Consider the following 27,220-nt stretch of genomic DNA (forward strand, 5'->3'; position numbering starts at 1 on the left):
GATGCTAATCCCATTAATACTGCTCTCTCCCTATGTTTATCACATCCAATACTTCACATCCCTCCTCCTTAACTACAATATCTGCATCATCCCCCTTTTTTGTGAAGACAGACGTAAAGTATTCATTAAGAACAATACCAACATCTTCCGTCCCTACACATAGGTTCACTTTTTGGTCTTTTACCACCCGACGCCTTGAAGCTTGGTGGCCCTGCCCTATACACCAAGTTTCATGAGTTTTTCATGGCCTGCTGGGAACAGGGCAGGATTCCACGGGATCTTTGTGACACCGTTATCATCACCTTGTACAAAACCAAAGGAGAAAAATCCGACTGCTCCAACTACTGTGGGATCACCCTCCTTTCTATTACTGGGAAGATCCTGGCTAGAATACTTCGGAACAGGCTTGTACCTACCATTGTGGAGGAAACCTCCCAGAGAGCCAGTGTGGAGGCACCACAGACATGGTATTTGAACTCAGACAATTACAAGAAAAGTGTTGTGAGCAAAACAAAGGCCTGTACGTCACTTTCGTAAACCTCACCAAGGCATTCGACACTGTGAGCAGAGATGGACTTTGGAAAATCTTTGTAAAACTTGGATGCCCACCCAGGTTCCTGGTCATGGTGAAGCAGTTTCATGAAAATCAGTACGGACAAGTTAAACAAAACAGTGACCTCTCGAGTCCTTTCTGTATCTCCAATGGCGTGAAGCAGGGATGTGTGCTGCCCCAACCTTATTCACCATCTTTTTCAGCATGATGCTGCAGCAGGCAATGGAAGACCTTAAGGAGGGAGTTTACATATGCTTCCAGACTGATGGAGGCCTTTTCAACCTCAGGCATCTTCAGGTTCACACAAAGACACAAGAAAAACTCATCCATGAACTTCTTTTCGCTGATAACTGTGCCCTCCTGGCCCACAGTCAGTCAGACCTGCAACACGTAACAACAAGTTTTTCTGAGGCGGCACAACTCCTTTGGACTATAAATCAGTTCAAAGAAAACTGAAGTCCTGCATCAGCCTGCACTTCAAGAAGAATATAGACCACCAAGCATGGTCATCGAGGGAACCGAGCTGAATGCCGTCAAGCAATTTACTTATTTGGGGAGTGTCATCTCGTTTGATGCCACCAGAGACAAGGAAGTCAAAAGCAAACAGTACATTTGGCAGACTCTATAAACGAGCAACCACAGCCTCACAGCACAGACCAAACTCAAAGTGTACAAAGCCGTGGTTCTGATCACCCTTCTGTATGGCGCCGAGTCATGGGTCCTATACCTGCCATCATGTACTCCTTCTAGAGGGCTTCCATCAGCGCTGCCTCCGCAGTGTCCTCAAGATCCGCTGGCAGGACCACATCACAAACATTGAAGTTCTGGAAACAGCCAACATCATCAGCATGGAGGCCATCCTCCTGCAAAGCCAACTGCGTTGGGCTGTTCACGTTACCCGGATGGATGACAGTCACCTGCCCAAGACTATGTTACATGGAGAGCTGACCATAGGTAAAAGGAACAGAGGGGCCCCATGCAAACGTTTTCATGGACTCCCTGAAGAAGTCCCTCTCTGTGTGCCACATCGACCATCGCCAGTGGGAAGCACAGGCTGTAGATTGTGATATCTGGAGATGCTACATCAGGAGGGTTACAGACATCTTTGAGACTGAGCGAAGAACCAGCATGAAAGAGAAAAGGAGGAGAAGTATAGATCCAACTGCCCCCAGCAGCGACTACACCTTCACTTGTACCCGTTGTGGGAGAATCTGCTGGTTACGGATAGGCCTGACTAGCCACCAACGGGCCTGCAACCAATGAGTGCAACCTTCCCAAAATCTTCATCCACGAAGAAATGCCAAGAGAGTTAGGAAACTGCAGCCCAGCAGGACACATTGACTTCAGTATGGGGGAAGAAAACTGGAGAAAACAAACACTGTGATTTATCACAACAAATTAACTTTATACGGCAGCTCCCAGTGTCCAGGCCTAAGGAATCGATCGTGGTTGTAGAAGGCACTTTGACAGTGTAAACAGTGTCATATTCCCACATCAAAACACAGCGTTCTTTCACTTTCATGCTACTGTGGTCCAAAAAAAAAATCTATAAAGCAATCTGTGAAGGATCAGTCAGGTTACAAGCCGCAATTATTACTGAATCTGGGAAATACAGAGATGTTGCTGCAAAGCTCCTGCGTGAGAACATCTTGAAAAAAATGTTACCCAGACTTGGATTGGTACCTGTCCTCAAACACGCCACAGTTCTTGCGTTGGCAACAATCCTTCTTCAAAGGTCACGAATGTCTCTCGAGTTATCTGCAGTGTTATGGTCTCCAGGTGATTGATTCACCTGCATGACTTTAGTTCCAATCAGCTGACTGCTGATTTGAGCCTAACTTGGAAGATTTACCCTCTTTTTTGAGAACATAGTGGAAACTGTTGCTTCAAAAGGCCAAATGTACTAGTAAACTAGATTGATTCCTGGGATGTGATGGTTGTCCAGTGAGGAGCGACTGAGGAGAATGGGCCTATATTCCCTGGAGTTTAGAAGAATGAGAGGTGACCACATTCAATTGTATAAAATTCTTCGTGGCTTATGCAGAGTAGATGCTGAGAGGCTGTTTACCCTGCCTGAACAGTCTAGCACATGGGGTCATAGTGGCAGGATAAGGGATCGGCCATTTAGGGCTGAGTTGAGAAGAAATTTCTTCCCTCAAGAGGGTTGTAAATCTTTGGAATTCTCTAACCTAGAGGGCTGTGGATGCTCAATCGTTGAGTATATTCCTTAGCTTTTTGGACACTGGGAAAATCAAAGAATATAGGAAAAGTAGAGTCGAAGAAGAAGATCAGCCATGATCTTATTGAATGGAAGAGCAGGCTCCAGGAGCTGTGTGGCTTGTTCCGAATCTATTTCTTGAGTACTTATGTACTTTCTCGAACAGTGTTCCTCCAGCTGTTGTACTGGCTGGTGACAGGGCTTGATAAGGAGACTGAAAAGCAAATTTCACAATAAAAACTTAACTTCTTGACTTGTTCTCATCCATTCAATTTTGCCTTTCAGGGGACCCCAGGGGAACCAGGCTCATCAGGACCAGAAGGGAAACCAGTAAGTAACTCTCACAGTATTAAAAAAATAGAAATTACAAATCTGTGGCGTTGAAATTGTGTGGTGTTATTCACAACTCATGTTTGTGTAAAGGTCGTCTAAACATTATTTTAGTGAGGATGAGAAAGTTCAAGTCAACCCATTTTAACAGGTGTCACCTTTGCTAAATGACAGATAAAGGGACTTCACAGCAGCTCCTTCACTTATACTGTTACTACAACAGATTTTTTGACCCATGCCAGAGTATGGGTGAAAACTGGGTATAGTACACTGCAATACCAGCCTGCTGCATGACAGAGAGATGTACGTTTTATACTTGGGTCATGATTTTAACTCAGACTGGGCACAGGGGCCGCCAGAAAATGGTTCCAAACATGGAGTGGGGCAATCAGCAAAGATTGCAGTCCGGGGGGGGGGGTGTAATCAGGGTGGGTGGAGGAAGTGCCTAGGGCAGGGGAGGCCCAAGTATTCCTGTGGGTAGAACCCTATAAAAGGTTTTTAAAAATTGATGTACCTGGCCCTCCTGTGGCCTGAATGTCATCATCAAGATGCAACCTTGGCATTTAAATTAGGCCCCTGTTCTTCTGGGACAGGCAGCCTTCCCGTGCCTGATGATGTTCAGATGATGAGGTTGGGGTAACATGTCGATAACACAACGTGACTCCCCGCCATCCCCCCAAACTCCCTGACCCCCGTATCCATACTGTTCAGGCCAGGGTGTTGAAATACCCGCAGTGGAGTTCCCAAACTCAGCACTGGAAAAGGGGCGAAAGGCACAGTGGGCATCACCCCGAAAGGAAGAGGGTGAGGAGAGAGTCGGCGGGTGAGGAGAAAGTCAATGGGTGAGGGGAATGTCGGCGGTTGGAGGGAGAGTCACGGGTGAGGAGAATCAGAGGAAATGCAGTCCACACTCTGTTCATCTCCCGCCAGCCAATTACACAGCAGCGTCAACCAAATGCCCGGTAGGTGGACAACCACACACTGACTCAACAGTAGCACAGAGAAAGTGCTGGAAAGTAGATGCAAAACATCTGTAAATATTAATTTAAATAATTGAACATAAGTTGGTTAATCAGTTTGATGCTGTGCTTGAACCTGAAAGTTAATGTGTGATGATTCTGTTTTTCATTGTGAAGACATGCAGTACCAGGAAAACAGTACGCTGGCCATAACTGTGATATTTTACATTGCATTGTTTTGTCTTGGACTCAAGGGCCATTTATCAAAGAGTTGAGTGAGTCATCGGTCAAACTGTAAAAGGCCTGCTGAGAGGGATTTACTGTCAGTTTGGGACTTTTATTTTCACATTTACATGTACCATCCTTTAAACTGGTGACGTGTTTCATTAAGTCCCATAAATACATCCATGTGCATTGATTATTTGGATTAATTGGGATTAATTGGATAGCTCTTTCAAAGGGCTGGCACAGAATGCGATGGACAGAATAGCCTTCTTCAAGAGACGAGTGAACATCTCTTTAGCCTCAGGAGTAGGGGCAAGTTTACTGCGAGTGGGATTTTTTAATGAACAAAGATAAACGTTGGCCAGGATGTGGGGAACTCCCTTGCACTTCTTCGATTAGTAGCCTTGGAATCTTTTACACGTACCTGAGAAGCAGACTGGACGGGGTTTAACATCTCTCCTGTAAGACAGCACCTCTTGACAGTGCAGCACTCCCTCAGTACTGAATTATCCACATGGATTATGTGCTGCAGTTGCTGAAGTGGGTCTTGAACCTTCTCAGTCAGAGAGTGCTCTCAGCTGAACCAGGGCTGACAGCACTCAGAGAATAGATGTGCTGAACCATAGGGAACTAGAAAGGTGCCACGTTCATTCCCTGGACTCTGCTGAGTTAGCCGATCTCAGTCTGGGCAGCAGTAGGGGAGCTCCAGTCCATCTCTGCATCACTGGGCTAAGGGAGAAAATAATCCGGCAGGGCTGCTGTCCCTGATCACTGTTCAGTAACACAACTGGAGTGTGCTTGCGTGCACACATTTGTGCGTGGGTCAATAAGACACAGGACTGCGCTCAGCTGTAATGCCCTCATAGTTGAAGAGCTCACTAAAATTCATTGTTTTAAGCTGATGCGTAAAGTCTGGCCTCTTGTGCGATGCGCTGGAGGCCACTGACTATAGAGCCATACTCAGATTACTTAATGCCTTCAGATGAGGAAAGAAAACACAAATCTGGTTAACATACTGGATGCTGCTGTTTAATCCATCATCTCTTCTATTAAAAAGCATTATTTGCCAAATGAGAGAGGCAGTCTTGCTTGTTGTCCTCGCTGCTTCGTGAATTAATTAATTTGTTAAAGGAACACTATGTTCCAGGTACATTAAAAAAAAACAAAAGAATTGAAACCCAAAAAGGCTGACAGTAAAGGCCAATTCAGTAAGGCCAGTTAAAGGGGCATTGTTGTCCAGATGAGGGGAAGTCTGCTGATTGGCTGAAAACTTCATTTGCCCTTACAGCAGGTACAAAGAAACCTGCCCCGATTTCCGTGGGTGTTTTCTGAAATTGGCCTCAGATATTGCCCTCTTTCTAGCATTGCTCATTGTTGGAGAGGGTAGCGCATACGGGCGGCTGCCTTACCGACAGGGTCATTATCGATGGGCTTCGCACTTTTTTTTTACATATTCCTATATAAAGTATGTTGCTTTTCCCTTTAAACCATCTTATGAATCAGCAGGGCAGGGTCCCTTATCACACACAGGCCCTTTCTGGTAACATAAAGTTATTTTTGCGATAAATGACTTTGCAGTGACAACAATGCCCCTTTAAATCCATATTGCATCTTCCATCCCTACAAGATGTACCTGGGTTTTGTGTTCTATGTTGTCATTACTCGTTTGATAACGTTGTGTCCTTTTGTTATGTGTCTCACCCCTAAAATCTTGTCATTTTTGTTAACTCCATGACATGGTTCAGGCCTTTCATGCTCCAGTGTTACCATGACAATGTTTTTTTTCCTATTTAAAGATACAATAGCACCTTTTTGTTTCTCGGTAATGAAAGATAATATAAGCCTAATTGAGAGTGTTGATTAAATGTTACTGTGTTGAATAATCTCTCGGAACCCATATGTTTAGCACCAAGCTTTAGTGCTCACATTTATACACGAAAAATTTATACTGAGCGTGCTTTATACCAGCAGCAAGACATTTACATTTGGCCTAGTAATCATTTAGCCACAGGTTTTACATTCTTGCTTCTCTTTTCTCTCTATTCTCACTTCACACTTTCACTTTCAACACCCTTTCTCTGTTGTTCTCTATCTCTGCATGTTATTCTCTCTCTTACTCCCATCTCTCTCTTGTCCTCTCTCTATACCTTCTCTCTGTCTCTTCCTCATTCTATCTTTCTCTCTCCTGCCATTTCTTTTTCTCTGACTCTATCTCTTTGCCTAGCTCTAGCTCTCTCTATCTTTTTCTATCTCTTTTTCCTGCTTTCCATCTCTATGCTCTTTAACTCTGTTTTTTTCGATCTTTATTTCATTCTTGCTCTCTACCTTGATTACCCTAAATTTCTCTCTCCCTCTTTTTCTGTCGCTGTTTCTGCTGCTTGTTATCTCTGTTTAGTTCTCTCTTTTAAGCTGGTTGTTCATTTTCAGTCTTCACCATATTCTGTGCTTGACTGGGTCACACACCAAGTACATTTATTAAGTAAGGCTATATGGTGCAAAAATGCCTCATTGGCACTTAGAGGCTTAAACCTTGTGTTAAAATCAGGAAGTACCCATTAAACAATTGAAAATAACGAAGCTGAAATCTAACTCCCTCATTACATAGTTTATATGCAATGCAATTTTTTTCCGTTAAACCACATTCATTGTAGTGTCTGAGTGAGTGATGTCTCCAGGTGACTAAGTACTGATGTTATTTGTTATGTTGTCATGTGTCATTTATTTTCTTGAATTCAGGGTCGACCGGGGTACAGAGGGCAATCTGGCCTTCCCGTAAGTAAACCAAATCAGCCTTGAAGCATCAAATAAGTTGGCTTGGTGCTGGAATGGGCTACCGGACATTCCCAAGACAATGACTATCTCTGCCATTAGGCCCTTGTGTCTGGTCTGTAGTGTACTAACAGTAATGACTCCCTGTAAGACTGGAACCATTGGATTGCAAAGCTGCTTCTGCTCTGCTAGCGCAGTCAATGTCACTGACTGTTCATGGGCTTGTTCATATATCCAGTTCCTGGCATTGGGATGGAAGGATCCATTTTGTACAGTGCAGAGTCCCATTCGATGGGAGAGGGCATTGGAGCCAGCATGCCGGATTCACGATGCTCCCGATTTGCTGGTGATTCATTTTAATGACTGGAAAATTGGAGGCAGCGTTAATCAACTATACTCTTTGTTCTGCTTCGAGCAGAGAAGGCTAAGGGGAAACCTAATAGAGGTATTCAAAATTATGAGGGGTTTTGATAGATCACTTAGGAAGAAACTGTTTTCTCTGGCAAATGGGTTGGTAATCAGAGATCATAGAGTCAAAATAATGGGCCAAACAACTAGAGGGGAAATGTAGAGAAACTATTTCACACAGCGCATTGTTATGATCTAGAAGACACTACCTGGAATGAAAGTGTGCTGTGTGATTCTAAGTCGGACTTATACAGCTGATAGAGAAAGGGGACTTTCAACTCATTGTCCAGGCTGCATTTGAACTTAAATATCAAAGGTGAAAGGAGAATTTTCCTGACTGCCTCAAGTCTTCCTTGCTGAGTTCTTTCCTTCAGTTAAATCGCAGCAACAGTATGAAGGAGCTCGGCTTCAGAAATCTCTTCTGTTTATCTTAAAGCGTGGACATTATAGAATAAATCACTGCACACAAATGCTGTACGAGACTGGCGCAGACTGATAGATTCTTAATGGTTGCCATGCTCTTAAGTGAAGCCATACTCTGGACCAATGAATTATTCTCTAAAAAGTGCCCTTTCTTGTGCCAGTCTGTAGGGCTGCCAGGCTGACAACGCTGCCCGTGGCACCCTTCATACTTTGTTTTTAATTTGTTTCATGGGACATGGGCATCGCTGGCAAGGCCAGCATTTGTTGCCCATCACTAATTGCCCTTGAGAAGGTGACCTGCAGTGAATGCAGAGAGGAGCGAAAGGGAGAGAAAGGGTACTGGTGCAAGTTTTGGGAGAGAATAATGTGTGTGAGTGTGGAGAGTGTGAGGGAGCAAAAGAGAGAGAGCATTTCAAAAAAATGCATGAATCAGATCTCCAAAGTCCGTCTGTCATCCTTGCCACCACTAGTTGGTAATTCAACAACCCCAACCATGTTGCTCAGACATCAGACATGATCCAATCTACCTGACTGTGACGCACCAGCACAGCTCAAAATAAGATCAAATGGATATTAATGCAGCAGGCGGCCAAAGCATAACACTAATCCCCACTCACCGTGTCGAGTCCACTGGAACACCCATAAACGCCATGTATTGCTCAATCCATCACAGTGTTACCTACAATGAGCCATGTGTGCTTTACACTGACATACAGAACCTGCATTTATGTTTAACACCTTATTACATCGTCAGGACATCCCAAAACCTTTTGCAGCCAATGGATTGTCTTTGAAGGGCCGTGACTACTGCTCTTTAGGCAAAAATGCAGCAGCCAATTTGTGCAGAACAAACCACACAACCAGTAGCTGAGGCGAATGTCCAGTTACATTTGTCCTTGTATCGTTGGTTGAACTCCCTGCACTTTAAGTAGAGCCAGGAGGGGGATCATTTGCATCCAACTGAATAGGTAACTGTGGCCTCAGTTTAACAAAAGATGGTACCTCAGTGCTCCTGCGCTGAAGTGTCAGTTTAAATTATGAGCCCTCAAGTCTTGAAATGGTGCTTGAACCCATCACCTTCTGACTCAGAATTGTGCCAAGCCTACACTAGGTACTGACAAGTTGCAGTTGAAAATTTAAAAAAGGAGGAAAAGATCATTTGAAATTTCGAGCATCTCGCTGAACATTTACCTCCTGTCTCTGCTCTAAGTCCATGTCCCACCAAGCTTGGCTGAATGAGAAATCCACCCATCTTTCTGTGTCCTGGTTATATAGGGCAGCACAGTGGCGCAGTGGTTAGCACTGCAGCCTCACAGCTCCAGGGACCCGGGTTCAATTCTGGGTACTGCCTGTGAGGAGTTTGCAAGTTCTCCCTGTGCCCGTGTGGGTTTTCGCTGGGTGCTCCGGTGTAGGTGGGAGGGAATATGGGATTACTGTAGGGTTAGTATAAATGGGTGGTTGTTGTTCGGCATGGACTCGGTGGGCCGAAGGGCCTGTTTCAGTGCTGTATCTCTAAATATAATAAAATAGATGGAACGTGCAGATATTTGTGGATGACTGAGGTCCCTTAATGATGCAAACAGGATTGAAACTGAAGATGAATCTTAGAATAAAGCTAACATCTAAATGATTATTTCCATAAAATGTTCAGTAGGAAAAACATTACAAGCATACCCCCAATAACAGGACGTTGTACAACTACATTTAATAAGGTAGAAATTCCAATCAGTGATGTTCACATCCTATGCGAAATGCAATCCTCTGTGTACTTAAGTCTGTTTCAAATTAACTGCTGTGTAAAGACTGAACACAGGAATGCATTAAGCAATTGGCTTGCTTTTTCCACCCTTATGAGTTTGACAAGCGCTCGGACCTCCTTAACCAATCTCAAAATGAATAATTCCCAAAGATAGATGCTATAGACCTCTAAATGTGTTTAGGAGCAAAATTTCCATCTGAATTCTAATGACATCAATGGATATGGGGCTAGTGCGGGAAAGTGGCGTTGAAAAAGGTGATCAGCCATGATCTAATTGAATGGCATAGCAGGCTCGATGGGCTGAATGGCCTACTGCTGCTCCTATGTTCCTAGGCTTACACATGTCACAAGGCCTACTTGCAAAAGATAGTGTTGCCCTTGGAACTGTAGCCCAGTAAGGAGTCAACATCTTCACAAGGGTGGGGTGTTTCAAATTAGAACAGTAAAAGTAGCCACAAGCAAGCCTCAAGGTAGCAGCCAGGAGCTGGTGTATAGCAGGCATTACATGTGACATTGCGATGTGGTTCCAGTTCTGTTTGTCTGCGTCTGTCTCTGTCTCCGTCTTGTAAAAAGCCACCAAAGTCTGGTTTCTGTCGCACATTTTATCAGTCTCTTATTTTACAGCTCTTTATAAGTCTCGAGTGTAGATTGCTGACAGTGAACCTGCTTTGCTCAGACAATTTCTTTTTTTTCTTCCTTAACTTTTTGGCATGACTCAAATGTTTGCAGGGATTACCAGGCTTCCCTGGAGTACTAGGCCGGCCGGTAGGTTTGCCAGCATTGCTTTACTCTACCGCGTTTCTGCATGTGACAATATTGCTTCTTTATACAACTGGCTTCTCCATAATGAGAGCATCGTCAATTTTTGGAGTTGACCGTTTTCTAGACTGTTCGTCGAAGAGGCAGTGCATGAAGGGAAAAGGCGATCGGAGCACCTCCCCATGGCCAAGTGGGGGAATGCACTGTCTGGCTTTGGAACTGAACCAGTGCAGTCCAAGAGAAATCCCGGGTTTGAACTGGGGTCTGCGCTGAGTTACCTGATAGTAGTCAGGCTAGTGGCAGTGGGTGTTGTAATTGGTGTTGGCACCTAGGGCCGGGGAAGAGGGAAAAATAAAAGTTGAAGTTTTCATTCATGACCATAATCTGGTGGCTTACCCGCTGGAAAATGCACATGCGTGGGGGTAAGGATGAGATCAGGCTATGCCGTGATGTCTCCTCTCCCTTTGTTTCCCACCCCACCTCAACACCCCAAACACACTATTAAATTGCCTGTCAAAACTCATTGGCTGCTCTGGTAGATGCTGGAGAGCTGCACCCACTGTACAGCCAGACTGTAACCAGCATCAGCACACAGAGGAGATGGAGAGAAATTTAGAATTGAATAAAAAGGCGGGGGAGGGAAAGTTCTTGTTTTGTTTGGAGGGAGGGAAGAGCTCGATCTTTGGTGTGATGACAAATTGTTCACGAGTGACTCTGTAGTGCCTTTTGATCCAACTGAGTTCCACTTTTGGAGGTAGATGAGAAAAGATGTTCCAGGAGCGTTTTCCTGAATGCTGCAGCCCTTTAAAGAGCTGTTTCAAGAAGCATGGAGGAAAGATTTAAAAAGGCGTTGGAAGACATTGTAATGGTGGCTGAAGACTCCCCATAGCACAGTGAATTCCACATGCAGCTAAGAACTGTGGGCTGTCTTTGTAACATCTTTGTTAAAGAAGCAAATTGATTTCCACTTAAAGATGCAGGGCCCTATATTCATTCAGCCAGTGAGAAAGAGAAGCAAAGAAGCTTACGTATTGGTCAATAGCATAATCAGTAGCTAATCCACACCCAGCAAAAAGATTTCACCATTGGTCCCTGGTTCCTACTGAACCAGGTAATCTAAGTCAATGTTAGGAGCCACTAGGAACACAGGAACAGGAATAGGCCATTCAGCCCCTTGAGCCTGTTCCGCTGTTCAATTATGCCATGGCAGATCTGTCTCTGATACCCCATCTACCTGCCCCATAATATCCTTGCTTAACAACAATCTGTCACTCTCAGTTTTGAAATGTTCATGTCTGCAAGTGCCCATGGTCTAAATTGGACAGCATCATCGAGGGGTTCTACCCGCTCATTGCTATCCAGTGATCCCGTTGGGCTGTGCATTTGTGTGGACAGTAAGTGGGGATACGATCAGGCTTGGCTACGTTGTATCTCCTCTTCCTCCACCAACTGTTTGAATGGCCTCTGGACACTCTCGCCTCACATTGACAAGTAGGAAGATCGCCTCCTGTATGGCCATATCTCAGTAAAAAAAATAAATCACACCATGATAGGAGGAGACAGAGGAGAGAAAATTGTTGAGGAACGATACTGAAAAACAATTCGGGTTTCATCACAATTTGTTTTTCAAGGTCTTCCAATTTTTGGAGCAGATCTGTGGGGTGATTCATATTTACAGAACTGACCTCTGCCCTTTGGCCCCTGTCCTTCTGAAGCCTTAATGTCACTAAGAGTCTTTACCCTTAGAGAGAAAAAACTTTTGAGTTTAGAGTAGAATAAATTCTGTGATTTCAACATGAAACTGTTGTAGTCAGCCTGTGCTTGGGAGTATTTCTGGATGTTGCCAGTTGATGGTGCCTTAGGTGCTGAGCACGTTGGCTCTGAGCCTTACAGCGCCACTTCTGGCTGTTTAAAGTGGCATTTTACTACCACAGCCACTGGCCTAGGAAGTAGGGGGAATAAATCCATGCGGGTCTCCATTACAGCCCATGTCAGGACAGGGTGTGATGCTGCCGACAGTTGAGCAGCAACTTGATTCTCAGCTCATTCATAAAGAATGGATATTTAGCTGAGGTTTCTGGTGGTTAACATGGGGCAACATATCCCAGCAAAAGTGCACTGCTTAAAGAAAGTAGAAACTAGGATTGGACGTGAGAGGGCGAAGGTGGTGAATGAATTAGAGAGGGCCAAGTCCATTGTCGGGCCTTATCCAGTATGTTCATTAAAGTGAGTTACTGTGAAGGATTGTTTGTTTTAGTGCATGCTAATTTTACTGATGGAACAAATGTATTTGCTGAGGTCCTGAGCAGGTTGACTAACTTGTGTTTATTAATCAGGGTAGCCAAGGAGGACCCGGCTCACCAGGCCCACAGGTAGGTCGGATTCCTAACAATCCAGTTTGTGATTGCCATGATCCAAAATAAAACAGGTATAAAATTAACATGGATCGGTACATTTGACTTAACTCTCCAACACACCACTCTTTGTTGATTAGTTCTCGGGACGTGGCACGGTCGGTATTTGTTGTCCACTCCACGTTGCCCTCGGAAGTAGGTGGGCTCCTATTTGTAGCAATTATTTCTTCAAACTTGGCAGGTCACCTCAGCCATCAATCACCAGAGTCAGTAGGGCAGACAGGAGCAGCGGCAGCAGGATTTCTTCCTACGAGCAAACAAAATTGACCTGTGGAAAAGACCATCAAGGCCACGTCATACCATGATGGTCGGGGTGCCATGACTAAACACTTCTTTCCAGCCCCCCTGCAGCCATGTAACCTCCTGAAAGGGGCAACAAACCCAGAGAAAAAACCAAGACCAATAAGGGAAAAAATACTCTGGAAAATTCGTCTCTGACCCCCCCTCAGCCAATCAAAACCAACCAGGAGATCACATGGACTAAGTGTTATCTCTAAAGATACTTACCTCCTACATGATGTGATCTCTGCCTCTGCCAGGAACTGGTACAGCTCCCTCTTGAAGGCTTGAAGAGGGTGAGCACCCACCACACCAGCCGGAAACACATTCCAGAGGCTCATTGCTCTCCGAGAAAAGAACAATGGCCCAACATCCACTCTGTTCCTACTCTTACATAGCTTAAACCGGTATCCTTGTTCCTTCCCAATTTGTTAAACCGGAACATGTCTCAATAGGAATGCAGTCGAGCCCTTTAATAAATAGACAGCCCTCTATCAGGTCGCCTCCAAGTCTACACTGCTCAGAAGTTAATATACCCAGGACCTTGAGCATATCTGAGTAGCTGAGGTTCTCTAAGCTGGGAATCATTCTTGTGGCTCTCCTCTGCACCTTTCCCAAGGCCACTATATCACCCAGCATGTGGGGGACTCAAAACTGGGCACAATACTCCAGGAGCATTCTGACCAGCGACCTCTATAGCAATAGAGTGCTGTCATACGAACTAGGAGCAGGAGCAGGCCATTCGGCCCCTCGAGCCTGCTCTGCCATTCTATAAGATCATGGCTGATCTGTTTGTGGGCTCAACTCAACTTTCCTGCCTCCCCCCGATACCTTTGACTCCCTTGTTTGACACGAATCTGTCTATCTCTGCCTTAAAAACATTCAATGACCCCTGCCTCCTCCGCTGTCTGGGGAAGGGAGTTCCACAGACTCACGACCCTCAGAGAACAAATTTCTCCTCATCTCCGTCCTAAATGGGAGACCCCTTATTTTTAAACTGTGCCCCCTAGTTTTAGTCTCTCCCATAAGGGGAAACATCCTTTCCACATCCACCCTGTCAAGTCCCCTCAGCATTTTATATGTTTCAGTAAGATCACCTTTTATCCTTCTAAACTCCAACGAGGACAGATTTTGTTTTGCTAAGTCTTTGGACAGCTTTATGTTGCACCTTTCTGAAGAACAGTTCAACTAATCAACAAAGTAGATTATTTAAAAATATATTCAGTATCTGTCTTAGGCACATTTTATTGCTTCTAGGAAAAGGAAATCTCTTTCGAGCATGTTCTGGGGCACTCATGCTGTTCAGGCTCTGCTGCACTTCCTCCAACAGTTGCGACAAAGGCTTAAACAAACAGTGGATTTTGATTTTGGGGCGGACATAAAATCAGTAACTAAGTCCCATTCATCTCAACTCCTTGATAACCTACATTGGCTCCCAGCCTGGCAATGACTTGATTTTAAAATTTTCATCCATGTGTTTATATTTGTCCATGGCCTCACTGCCATGAGACCACCAGCCACCCCATACTCCAATCTCTGTAACCTTCTCCAGGCCGCCAAACCTCCAAGAGCTTATCAGCAGCAGTGCCTTCAGCAACCTGGGCCCGAAGCTCTGGAATTCCCTTGTTAACCTTCTCCGCCTCTCTGTTCTCCTTTAAGATGCTTTTCGGCCAAGCTTTCGGTCATCTGTCATAATGTCGCCTTATGCGGCTCAATGTCAAATTTTGTTTGATAATCGCTCCGTACTATGTTTGAGGTGCTATATAAATGCAAGCTGTTGGTGTTGTTGTAACACAGCTGTTATTGCCTCTTAACACTAACAACCAATGGGTAGAATCTCCACAGGGATGCCCTCCCAATCTCCCCGACCTGACATGGGCGGAGAATCTGCAGAAATCCGGGAGAAACAGTGCAAAGGCCCACTTGCATGTTTCTCGTGGGTTTCTGCAAATTAGCAACAACAATAACTTGTGTTTATACATCACCTTTAACCTTAGCAAAATGTCCCAAAGTGCTTCACAAGAACATTATCAGACAAAATTTGACATTGAGCCAAAGAAGGAGTTGTTAGGAAGTGGTGACTAACAGCTTTGTCAAAGAGGTAGGTTTTAAGGAGTGTTTTAAAAGAGGAGAGAAAGCTTTCGAGGGGCCATCAGTGTTGGGGTAAAGAGAGTGGGAGTTGCACAAGAGGTTAGGATTGGAGAAACACAAATTTTAAACCCTGCCTTTCTGCTGTCTTAGCAATGTTAGTTGCTAGAAATGCAATAATACTCCTGATATCCAGGGTTGCTATGGCATGGTTGGAAAATATATTACATGGTGTACTCCTGTCATTAACCCATTATTTGGCTGTGTTCGTCAAATCTTTGTGGGCCTGTTCAACTTGTGCCCCCATGGAAAATCCCAGAAGTGGTGCCAAGAGGTCAGGGAGTTCACTGTCACTGTCCCTGCCCACCAGAAATTGGCTGAAAATGGGCAATAAATTTTCTGAAAATCCTGCCCCAAAATTTGCCAACACTAGCCTTTTTAAAATGTGGGCGCTAAATCTAAGTTGGGTGCTCCTCGTTTTCATCCTGTTTACATTGTACTAACCACCTTTCTCCTCTCTTTAAGGGTCTAGCAGGTCCACCAGGTCCTCCCGGTCCACCTGGAATGAAGGTCAGTCTAGCTATCAAATTGCATTGTATTTTTTTTATGAAGCAGCGTTCAGCACTGAGGGGATGTGGAGAGAGGATAGGAGAGATTTATTTACACAGAGGCTTGTTAGAGTACTTTGCCGTAGGGGAATGAGTGGTCAAGGCAGAGACCATGGCACCTGTAAAGAGAAAGGTGAATGAGTGTCTGAAGCAGAGGTATGTACAGGGCACTTGGGGAGTGAAGGGTACAGTGGGATTAGTTTTGGATTACATTAGCAAGGAACTGGCTCAGACATGATGGGCTGGATTTTGTTCTGCCCAGGTGTCGGGTACCGTAGCCGGGTGGGTGCCTGAAGATGCCTCCGGGAGAGGGCAGCCACGCACCCCGATGCCAGGAGGGCCCGGCCCGATATTACCGGTGGTAGCGAGGCCTCATGGTAGCCCCCACCCCAGCTGCTCAGCGATGGGACCCCCACTTGAATATTTAAACAAATTAAAATGAATGAATTAATGAAGCTCATGTCGCTGCCTGATGTCCCGCTGTGATCATCGGCCTGGTGGTCAACACTCCCATGCCTTTGGATCCCTGTCTGGGAAACAAGGCGCCACGCTGGTGGGAAGGGGACAGGCGGTAGGTTTCTCAGTGCAGGGGGGTGCAGGGGTGCAGAGGAATGGGGTCAAATTAGCATCCTTGGTGTCGGGGATGGTGGGAAGCGTTGGAGTTTACAGTTTGTGCGGGGAAGGTCAGATGGACAAGGTAAGTGTTCTGGGAGGGGGGGGTAAAGGGCAAATAATTAATGTTACTATTGGGGGGAGGGTGGGAGAGGGGAAGAAGAAATGTCTTTATTTCTTTTTATTTACTTTACCTTTAAATATTTAAATTCCCTGGTAGGGCTGAAAGCCCTTTAAAAATGGCGTCTGTGCCTGTGCACAGGCAGCTGACACCGTTGCTGAGGATGGACAGTCCGCCCTCTCCATGTGATCGGGGGGGGGGGTGCAACTATTTGCCCCGCTATTTAAATGAGCCGCCGAACGGAAGATTGCGGTAGCTCCACGACATGTGCGGGTCGCCATTTTTTCCGACATCAGCAGCGGGCACAGAAGATTCAGCCCCATGGGTCGAGTGGCCTCCTCCTGTAAACTGTGACTGAAAAAATGGTATGTTGAAAGATTTAGGTTTTAAAACTCTGGTGTATTAACTGCAATTTCTTTAGTACATTGTATTGGAAAGGTGTGACATTGGGGTGAGGCAGAGTAAGATATGGTCCCATGGTAGGATGTTTAGTCTTTGGTAACTACATTCTGCACATACTGAGAGGTCAATTTAAAAATGGGATTTAAAAAAACCAGAGAGTTAGGGTTGCCAACTCTAGATGGACATATTCCTGGAGGTTTCATCACATGACCTCCTTGCCTTCAACTGCCCCGCCCCCATACTCCCACCATTGGTCACCGAAAACATCCATCCTGTAATAAAAACAGAAAATGTTGGAAATACTCAGCAGGTCAGGCAACATCTGTGGAGAGAGAAGCAGAGTTAACGTTTCAGGTCAGTGACCTTTCATCAGACCTGAAACGTTAACTCTGTTTCTCTGTCCACAGATGCTGCCAGACCTGCTGAGTGTTTCCAGCACTTTCTGCTTTTATTTCAGATTTCCAGCATCTGCAGTATTTTGCTTTTATTACATCCATCCTGATGGTGTCCTGCCTCCCCCTGGCCAATCAGAAAGCGAAAAGACTGTCCGTTACCCAGTTGGATGTTTCTTGACCACCAGCCAATCAACCTTTTGGGAAAACCCATCATTTTGTTTAATGCTGGGATGATTTTTCTTCCAAGTGTTTGCTCGGAGCAGTGTCCTGGAGATAAATTTTCAGTTCCTGGAGACTCCAGGTCAATCCTGGAAAGTTGGCAACCCTATTTGCAATGGGATTGAGCCATGGCCGCAGGGTCAGACTAACCCATGCAGTCAAGTTTGTAACAGTGACCACATTATTCTGGGGAGGCCAGGAGTTTCCCAGCAGGGGGAGAGAAAGGCCTTTGCAGCCCAGTTATCATAGGAGCCTCACACCCAACAAAATTCAATTAGAGGCCTGGAGAATTCAATGGGCAGAAAGGCCTCCTGTGTATAAATGACTCTATGCCTCCATATACCTTCTACCCAGAGGCAGAATAGGCTGTTTGGCTTCCTCCAAAAAGGAACGCCTGCTATATCACTAGAAACAGGTCTTCATCTTTTCCCCTGCCAACTATTCAATCCATGTCGGAAATTTGACCGCTATTTTCAATGAACTACTGCTGCAGCTGCTGCCATAGATTTGGCAATAAAATTAGTTGAGAGTGGAACTGGTATACTGGAGTAATATTTTCCTATCTGCTAAATTAAGCAAAAAAGTATAAAGATAGTCATCACAAGATTAAGAGAGATACAGATAAGAGAGGTCCTTCATAGAATCATACAGAACAGAAGGAGGCCATTCGTCCCATTGTATCTGTGTAGGCTCTTTGAAACAGCTATTCACTAAGCCCCACTTGCCTGCTCTTTCCTCATAGTTCTGCAATTTTTCCCCTTCCAGTATTTATTCAATTGTTTTTTGAAAGTTGCCATTGAATCTGCTTCTAACCACCCTTTCAGGCAGCACACTCTAGATCACAACAACTCACTACATAAAAAATTCCGCTTGTCTACCTCCCCCAGTTCTTTTGCCCATTATCTTAATTCTGTGTCCTCCACTTAACAATCCTCCTGCCAGTGGAGACAGTTTCAGTTTATACCAGGAGGAGAGGGAAGAATATAGTCAGATTTACAGAGCGTGAGGTTATCTTGTAACTCCAAGTGCAGAGGTGGGGAATATTAAAGCAATTCTAAAGGGGCACTCATCCTCTAAGACAGCAGGCAGCTTTACCAAGGTCATAGATGTCAGTGTGTAAATGCTCAGTGTAATCTTCAAGCAGAAACATTTCACTGTGACTGGCCTCTAAGTGGCCAGCAGGAAATCCTTATTCCGTGTCTGAAGGAATATCATGTGGTCAAGGTGAGTGTTTACTAGACTCTATTGAACCCAGTGTCTGGGGTCAGACAAAATCGGGAACAGGTCAAAATTATCCCCAGCAACCTGCACAGTTTTAAGGCATCCATGGATGAGTCCGCAACCTGTATTTGTGTGCTGCATGACGCCTCTGATTGAGTTGGAAACTAACCAAAATATTAAAGCGACAGCTCAAATATACTCCCTCAAAAACGCATCATGTCCTGATCAGGGAACTCCTCTATGTTGATGATGCTGCACTAGACGCTCACACTGAAACTCAGCTACAAAGACTCACCGACTGTCTCTCCCGTGCCTGTAACCTGTTCTCCTTGACTACAAGTATCAAGAAAACAATGGTCATGGGACAAGGTTTTGCATCCCCACCCCTGATCACACTAAATAACATCCCACTGGAAGTGATTAGCAAATTCAGCTACCTTGGGTCCACGGTGACAGACAATCCGTCCCTTGATGCAGAGCTCGATACACACATAGGGAAAGCAGCTCCCACCTTTGGCCGACTCGCGAAATGTGTTTGGGATAACACCAAGCTGACCCTTAGGGCCAAGCTGATGGTTTATAAGACCTGTGTTCTCAGCACCTTGCTGTATGGCTGTGAAACATGGGTGACTTACAGTTACCAGGAAAAGAAGTTCAATAATTTCCATCTTCACTGTCTGTGGCATTATGGGTATATCCTGGCAGGCCAAAATCACAAAGTGACAGTTCTCTGAAAGGCAGAGCTCCCAAGTGTGTTCACACTAATTAAATAGGCAGCTTCGGTGGATCGGACACGTCCGCAGGTTGGAAGAGGGTCGCATACCTAAGGACCTTCTGTATGGTGAGGTAGTCGGGGCCAGACAACCAGTGGGGCACCCAAAGCTCCACATCAAGGATTCTTGCAAGCGTGACATGAAGTGTCGACTATCGCACCTGGGACGCACTAAAGCTTGGGGCAGCCGCAGCAAAGGCTCAATGGGGAAAGACCACAGTGTAAGGTCCTCCCACCAAGCTGAACTGAGGGGCTGGATCCATGGGAAACCCCTCGAACTGTATCGTTAATATTTTCATTTGCTGTAAATGTAAAACTGTAATTGGTATGACAATTGTGAAATGGAAGGGTTGTGAAGAAACGCATGATAGTATAGAAGGAAACTGATCTCCCTTGCAATGTTTGTATTTTTTGGTGCTGTTTGAAACTGTTTGGCAATGTAAATTTTACAGATTTTTATGAATAAAGTATATTTTGGAAATTAAAAAAAAAGACTATCGCACCTGGGAGTCACTAGCAGGCGAGAGGGAAATGGTGACACATCCTGTGGACTGGTGCGCACTGCCATGATAACCAGTTGCTACAGCAGCTTGGCAACAGGCACCAACGTCAAAAACAACAACTCACAGCGTCACTTCATGTGGCATTTGTGGTAGAACCTGCCTCTCCAGGATTGGCCTTCACAGCCATCGACAAAGGTGCACCAAGAGAAGACACCCCACCTAAATGGATTGTTTGGTGCATGTCCATCATCTTTTGTAGATGGAAGTATACTAAGCAACTCCCTCAGTACGGCACTGATCTACACCTAATATAATCAAACTCCTGACGTGAGGTTTGAACACACAACCTTCTGACCCAGAGGCTGAGAGTGCTACCCACTGAGCTGCACTCAGTGTACGCTGTTATATTAGAAAGTGGATATTCAGCTGCTTGGCTCAAATTAACACTGATCAATGTTTCAGTCTCAGTTTTGAATTCCGTCAGTAACAGATACTTCTGATTTTTCTATCTCAGGGAAACCAAGGGGATCAAGGCTTGAGCATTCAAGTAAGTACTTCTCCAAACTCGCAACACCAATACATTGTTTTCAAGTTCAAGATCCAAATATCTTAATGAAATATATTCTTGTGATATTATCCCTTCTGTCTAAGTACTATGTGGAGCCCTATTCTACTTGTCATATGAGGTTGTATAATGTTAACTAGAGGGGTCCATCCCAAATGATTATAGGACTCTTCTGTATTGAGCAGTTTGAATTGTGCTTGATCATTGTTCTTTCTGTCTAGGGTCCATCTGGCCCTCCTGGTATCATGGGACTTCCAGGGAACCCTGGTGCTCCTGGATCTGTGGTATGTATTAGATTCCTTGGTTATATTCATGGTTTGAGATTTGGCAGTTAAGGGACATTGGTTGTTGAACATTGCATTTTTAAGCACAATCTTAAAACAATTGGGTAAACATAGCATTAAATAGAATGTAGATCACATCAACAGGCCATTCGGCCCGACTGGTCCATGCTGGAGTTTATGCTCCAAACGAGTCCCCCTCCCACCCTACTTCATCTCACTCTACCAGCATAACCTTCTATTCACTTCTGTCTTGCATACTTGAGCTTCACCACAGGGGAGAAAAATCAGTGGACTCAGAGTTGGACCGCTTGATTGATTGGGAATGGTTCCAGATGGTCAAAGTCCCGAGGAGCAGAAGCAGCGACCAGTGTAGCACTGTGCTTCACACTGCTCTGCTTCATTGCCGCCGGCCTCATGGTTTGACCCTCCATGTTTCCTAACCTGCCTGCTCAACTCTGGGTCCTAGGCCCAAGACAACACACAAGGCCCAGACGAAGCATCAACTCTGGGCCAAAAGGCAAATGGGAATGACCACTGACCATCTGTTGCTTGTCCTGCTCCTCAGCTTAGCTCACTTGGAGGATTGAACAGTTCTGGACCGGGGTAGGGTTGAAGGAGGTTACAGAGTTAGATAGGGGGAAGGCCATGAAGGATTTAAACATGAGGATGAGAATATTCAATTGGAGACATTGGAGATCTAGTGCCAATGGAGGTCAGCGACCACAGGAGTGTTAGACAGTGTTCCCACTAAGCTGCATGGCTACATGGCTGTGCAGCAACTAAAAGGTTCCCACGCAGAGTGAGCACAAGTCAGCCCCTTTAAGTCACTGCATGTGCGTGGCCGCGCCAAAAAATTTAAAGGGCCTGTGCACCTAAATTAATAGGTCGCACACATCAAAAAAGATTAGAGCGCACGCTGATGATGGGTGTGTGGGATTGGATAGAGCTTTGGATGAACAAAGTAAACAAAGCGTGGAGAATGGGAGGCCATTCAGGAGAGCTTTGGAATATTCTAGATGGAGAATACAAGGGGTGATTGAGACAGAGATGATGGTGAGAATATGGGGCTGGAAGCTTAGGTTGGGGTCACATAGGACACCAATGTTGCAAATAGTTCACCTGAGACAGCGGCCGATGAGGGATGGACTCAGTATTAAGAGTTAGCACAACTGTAGATACCGTCGGCAATGGGACAGGATGGCACAGCGTCATATAGGGAAAGTGTAAGAGATGGTGGGAAAACGTCACAAAGTATTGTTTCACATGGAAGGGACTGCGTTTCCAGGATACTAAAGAAAGAGCCAGTTGGAAAGATCGCTGGGTTGAGATTCTGGAAGGATGTGGTCAAATAGGCCAAAAGACTTTCTTCATCCTAATCTACCTTCTGAACATATCATGCTTTGTTTGATAATGCTATTCATCCCAAACAACAATAGCCTTTCTCTAGAATCAAATGCTCAGCAGGTCAGGCAGCATCGGGGGAGAGAGAAGCAGAGTTAACCTTTCAGGTCAGTGACCTGAATGATGAAAGATCACTTCTGATGGAAGGTCACTGACTGAAACGTTAACTCTGTTTCCCTCTCCACAGATGCTGTCAGACCTGCTGAGTATTTCCAGCACTTCTTGTTTTTATATTAGAGATTTAATAGCTTATAAGCAAGCGCTGAGGCAGAGAAATGGCGAGAGTGAGCGGTAGAAAGAACAAAAGGGACAGGCTGTGATAGGGTGGAATACAGGAGGATTATTGGATTGACAAATGTGCAAGGCAAAATGGGGAGGTAATGGGACAAGTAAAGAAACCAAAGATGGGTTGAGAGGAGCTGTAAATGGCAGCAGCCATTGCCTGGACTATGGCAGCAGTGGTTATGAACAGAAGTTATTGAAATCTAGAAGGCTGTAAAGTGTCTAATCAAAAGATATGGTGCTATTCCTTGAGCTTCCATTGAGCTTCATTGGAACTGGTTAGAAAATTTGCTGAACGGCCAGAGACAGAGAGTAGGGATAATGGACAGGTACTCTAATTGTGCCAGCCAGCAGCAATATAACTAGGGAGAAGAATACATGAGGTGGTCTCCCGTTGGCTTCCTCATGCGTGCTTAAAGGAACCACAAGTCCTCTCCAGGAAGGATCCTCTATCTGTAAGCAGCTGTTATCCCTCGAGGTTCTAACTCTTCCGCCGTCACCACTGATGGTTACTGCCATAAAGAAATCAGAACTAGAAAAGCATTGGCAAAGAATGCATTCTCGAAACCTAAAGAATCGCTCAGTATAGGAATGAGTAGTGATCTTAAGAAAAGAATTATCAAGACTGAGATTTGTTGTGTCTTTTCTGGGGTTGAAATGTGGACCTTGAGAATAGCGGACATCCAAGGACTAGAAAGTTGTAAAATGTGGTTCTGGAGAAGGATGGAGCAGGTCACTTGGGGAGAACACTAGAGCAATGAAGCAGCTCTCAGAATGGTGAAGGAGGATAGATCGTTAGTGAATATCATCAAGAAAAGGCAACAAGGTTGGATTAGCCATATTCTAAGGCATGAAAACCTGCTGAAGGAGATGATTGAAGGAAGATTAGAGGGAGGTAGATCAAGAGGTAGAAAGAGAATGATGATGTTAGACAACTTGAAATGGAAAATGAGAGGGTCCTATGAGCAACTGAAGAGGAAAGCACAAGACCATGAGGTGACGAGGAATGAGCAGAGGACCTACCCTTAGGCAGATCACTATAATGTAACTCTAATTGTCAGGTTGTGAATAGTTATGTCCCATAGAAATCTGTGTTGGGGCGTTAACAATTTATCGACTATTACTGAATGAGATGATGGGATCGAGAGCCATATAACCAAGTTTGCCAATGCCACAAAGATAGGCGGCCTTGTAAGTGATGTAGATGGAACATAAAATTACAAAGATTAAGTGAATGGGCAAAACTGTGGCAAATGGAAAGTGTGAGGTCATCCACTTTGGACCTAAAAAGGATAGATCAGAGTATTTTCTAAATGGGGAAACACTAGAACCAATGGAGGTTCTAAGAAACCTTTGGGTTCATGTGCAAAGATTGTTAAAATGTCATGAACAGGTACAGAAAATAGCCAAAAAGACTAATGGAATGCTGGCCTTTATATCTAGAGGACCAAAATACAAGGGGGTAAAAGTTATGCTACAGATATGCAAAGCCCCCAGTTAGACCACACCTGGAGCACTATCAGCAGTTCTGGACACCACACCTTAGGAAAAATATATTGGAGGGAGTGCAGTGTAGATTTACCAGAATTATACCCGGACTCCAAGGGTTAAATTATGAGGTGAAATTACACAAAGTAGGGTTGTATTTCATGGAATTTAGAAAATTAAAGGGTGATTTGATCAAAGTTTTCAAGATTTTAAGGGGAACTGATAGAGTAGAGAGAGAGAAACTATTTCTGCTGGTTGGGGAATCTAGGACATTGGGACATAGCCTAAAAATTAGAGTCAGGCCTTTCAGGGTGAGATTAGGAAACACTTCTACACGCAAAAGGGAGTAGAATTTTGGAACTCTTTTCTGCAAATGGCAATTGATGCTCGGCCAATTCCTAATTTAAATTGAGATGGATAGATTTTTGTTGACCAATGGTGTTAAGGGATGTAGGAGAAAAGTGGGTATATGGAGTTAGGTCACAGATCAGTCATGATCTGATTGAATGGCAGAACATGCTCGAGGGGCTAAATGGCCGAGGAGAGAGAAATCCGAGTAGGAGTGGGACGGAGAATTAAAATGGCAAGTGAATACCAGGTCAGGGTCATGCTTATGGACTATATAGTCTTGCTCTTCTATGCGCTGCTGTTGAGACTGGACACTGTCATTGATCACTGTCTCTTGTTTCTTTACAGGGTCCCCAGGGAGCCCCTGGGTTACCAGGACAAGTGGTAAGTTTTAAGTCTTTTTATTTTGGGTGTGCTTTTTGACCACTTTAATTAATGTTATTGTAATGCAGAGTAAAAGGGAGTATTTTTCAATCAATCTACTTCCAGGGAGAACCTGGGAAACTAGGACTGTCAGGGAGAGATGGAATTCCAGGAAAAGACGGAGAAAAAGGACTTCCTGGGGAAAAGGTAATCTCTTTGACTTTACTCTCGAACTTGACCTTCTTCTAACCTCTCATTGAAATGGATAAAATTCTGGCAGTTGGTCTGTTCACTAGCCACATAATGGATGTGGGGTGAACATAAGCAATAGGAGCCGGAGGAGGCCATTCAGCCCTTCAAGTCTACTCCATCATTCCATTAGATGATGGCAGACCTGTATCTTAACTCTGTCTACCCACCATGATTCCATATCCCTAATTACCCTCATTTAATGAAATTCTATCAGGGCTAGATTTTATAGCCTCCCCTGAGGCGGGGTGGGAGGCGTGGGGTGGGGGGCGGGGGGGGGGGGGTGTGCCCAATTGAGGCCCTTAAGTGGCCAATTAAAGGCCCCTTCCTGCCGCTGCTGGGATCTTACCAGCAGCTGGTGGGGGAAGGGTGGGCCTCCGCAACACGGGGAGGGCGTCTTGTAAAACGAGGTGCCGTCTCTGCGAGCTTGGGGGCGGGGATTCCCTCATTCGTGGGCAATCTGTGGCCCACGGAACACCCCTGCTGGGAACCACCTTACCCCCCGGGCCCCCTTTATGTGAAGTGCTTCCTGAACAGCCTAACTCTAATTTTAAGGTTTTGCCCCCTTGTCCTGGACTCTAGCCACCAGTGGAAATAGGTTCTCTCTATCTACCCTATCAAATTCTTTAATCATGTTAAACTCCACAATTAGATCACCCCTTAATCTTCTATACTCAGGGGAATGCGAACCTAGTCTATGCAAATAACCTCTGTAAAGTCAAATGCACTCCCAACACCAGGGTTTTGGCATCGATGCAGGCAAAAATATCTTTAGGCTGCTGGGAGTTAGTTCCAAAACCAAATTTGGACCTCCAACTGTTCAAATGGTGCAGTAGGAGGAGATGGGTTAAGTTTTGTTTCATGCTGTCGTTAGCTCCAATTAAAGACCTGCTCGGGTAGAAAATTGAAACCCGACCCAGGCCCGACCCCACCACAGCCAACGCGAACCCGACCCGGGCCCGAGTCCTTTAATTTTTTTTTTTCACGCCCCACCCGACCTGACCCGACACGAATATCGCAATAAATTTAATGATATCAGACATGTTATTGTGCTCTACCTCGTCCAAATGGTTATACTTGTGATCCTGTTCATCGGTTCTGGCGGCAGGCTATTCCTGCAGATCGGGTTGTGGGGAATCATGGGTGAGCCTGATCCCGTGAGTCCCCGGAGGCAGCAGTGTCCAGCCCGACCCGACCCGAGCCCGAATGCTGGACTCGGAATATGGACCCGACCTGACCCGAACGCGACAGGTAGTCGGGTCTAGTCGGGTTCGGGTCGGGTAGCCAGGCTTTACCTCCAATATGATTCTGCCTCCATTATTTTATCAAGGTCGTTTATGTAAATCCGTTCCAGTGTGTTAAAAATAGCGCAGTGAGAGAATTGATTGTTTGGACCAGGTAGAAGGAGCGTGACATGACATCTGGCCACACTATTGCCCCAGTACTGAAGTTCTTCACTTTTATGATCACAACTGTACCTCAGATGTTTAATAAACTAATGGTAGGGTTGCCAGCTCCGGTTGGACATATTCCTGGAGCTTTCATCATATGACTTGCTGTCTTCAACTGCCCCGCCCCCCCCACACCCACTCAACCGCCATTGGTTGTCCCACACGTCCATCCCCACAGCACACCACCTTCCCTCGCCCATTGGAAAGCTGATTGGATTATTCTCAGCTGTCAGTGAAAACAACGTGTTTAAACATCTTCAATATTTTTATAATGAATAATCAAAAATATTCAAACAAATGAAAAACAAATCCCTTGTTTCAATGCAAGATGAAATTACAGGTTTTAAACTCAAGTTACGAAGCAGTTCTTCTAACGAGTTGTCAGCTGGATTGGTGTCTGTACATGTAGAACAATGAACTGATTCCTGCCTCCTATGTATTCCATTGAACCCAGGGCTTCGTGGAACTCTGGGAGGCTGGCATTCATTCACAGCGTCAACCCACCTATGCGTTGTGGTAAATCTGTACAAACTGCAGCTACTGTCCTCAAAAGTAGACTCTTTCTTATCTTTGCCAAAAAGCTTTTTGCCAACTCCTTCAAACACTTTATTATCCATCAAAGCCTGGCAAAGCCGCACCACTTTTGACCGAGAGATTTCAGCCTCACCAAAATAGTTATTTTGCAGAAGGTGTCTCAGAACGAGATCCACAGCATCAGAACCAAGGAAGCAGTCATTGTGATGTTTCAGATT

At 45.1% G+C, this 27,220-nt stretch overlaps 1 protein-coding gene across 1 annotated transcript in view; it reads left to right on the top strand.

Annotated features, from left to right (window-relative positions):
- The window catches only part of LOC137380349 (collagen alpha-1(VII) chain-like), a 147,499-nt gene that overhangs the window by 63,305 nt on the left and 56,974 nt on the right, over positions 1–27,220 (top strand). The window contains exons 24-31 of the mRNA XM_068052277.1: positions 3,057–3,101; positions 7,022–7,057; positions 12,740–12,775; positions 15,710–15,754; positions 20,552–20,584; positions 20,824–20,886; positions 24,754–24,789; positions 24,895–24,975. Coding sequence (XP_067908378.1) covers positions 3,057–3,101; positions 7,022–7,057; positions 12,740–12,775; positions 15,710–15,754; positions 20,552–20,584; positions 20,824–20,886; positions 24,754–24,789; positions 24,895–24,975 — 375 coding nt within the window. The remainder of the gene's footprint in view (positions 1–3,056; positions 3,102–7,021; positions 7,058–12,739; positions 12,776–15,709; positions 15,755–20,551; positions 20,585–20,823; positions 20,887–24,753; positions 24,790–24,894; positions 24,976–27,220) is intronic.

This window comes from Heterodontus francisci, chromosome 19 (genome assembly GCF_036365525.1).
Source record: "Heterodontus francisci isolate sHetFra1 chromosome 19, sHetFra1.hap1, whole genome shotgun sequence".
NCBI classification, from domain to species: Eukaryota; Metazoa; Chordata; class Chondrichthyes; order Heterodontiformes; family Heterodontidae; genus Heterodontus; species Heterodontus francisci.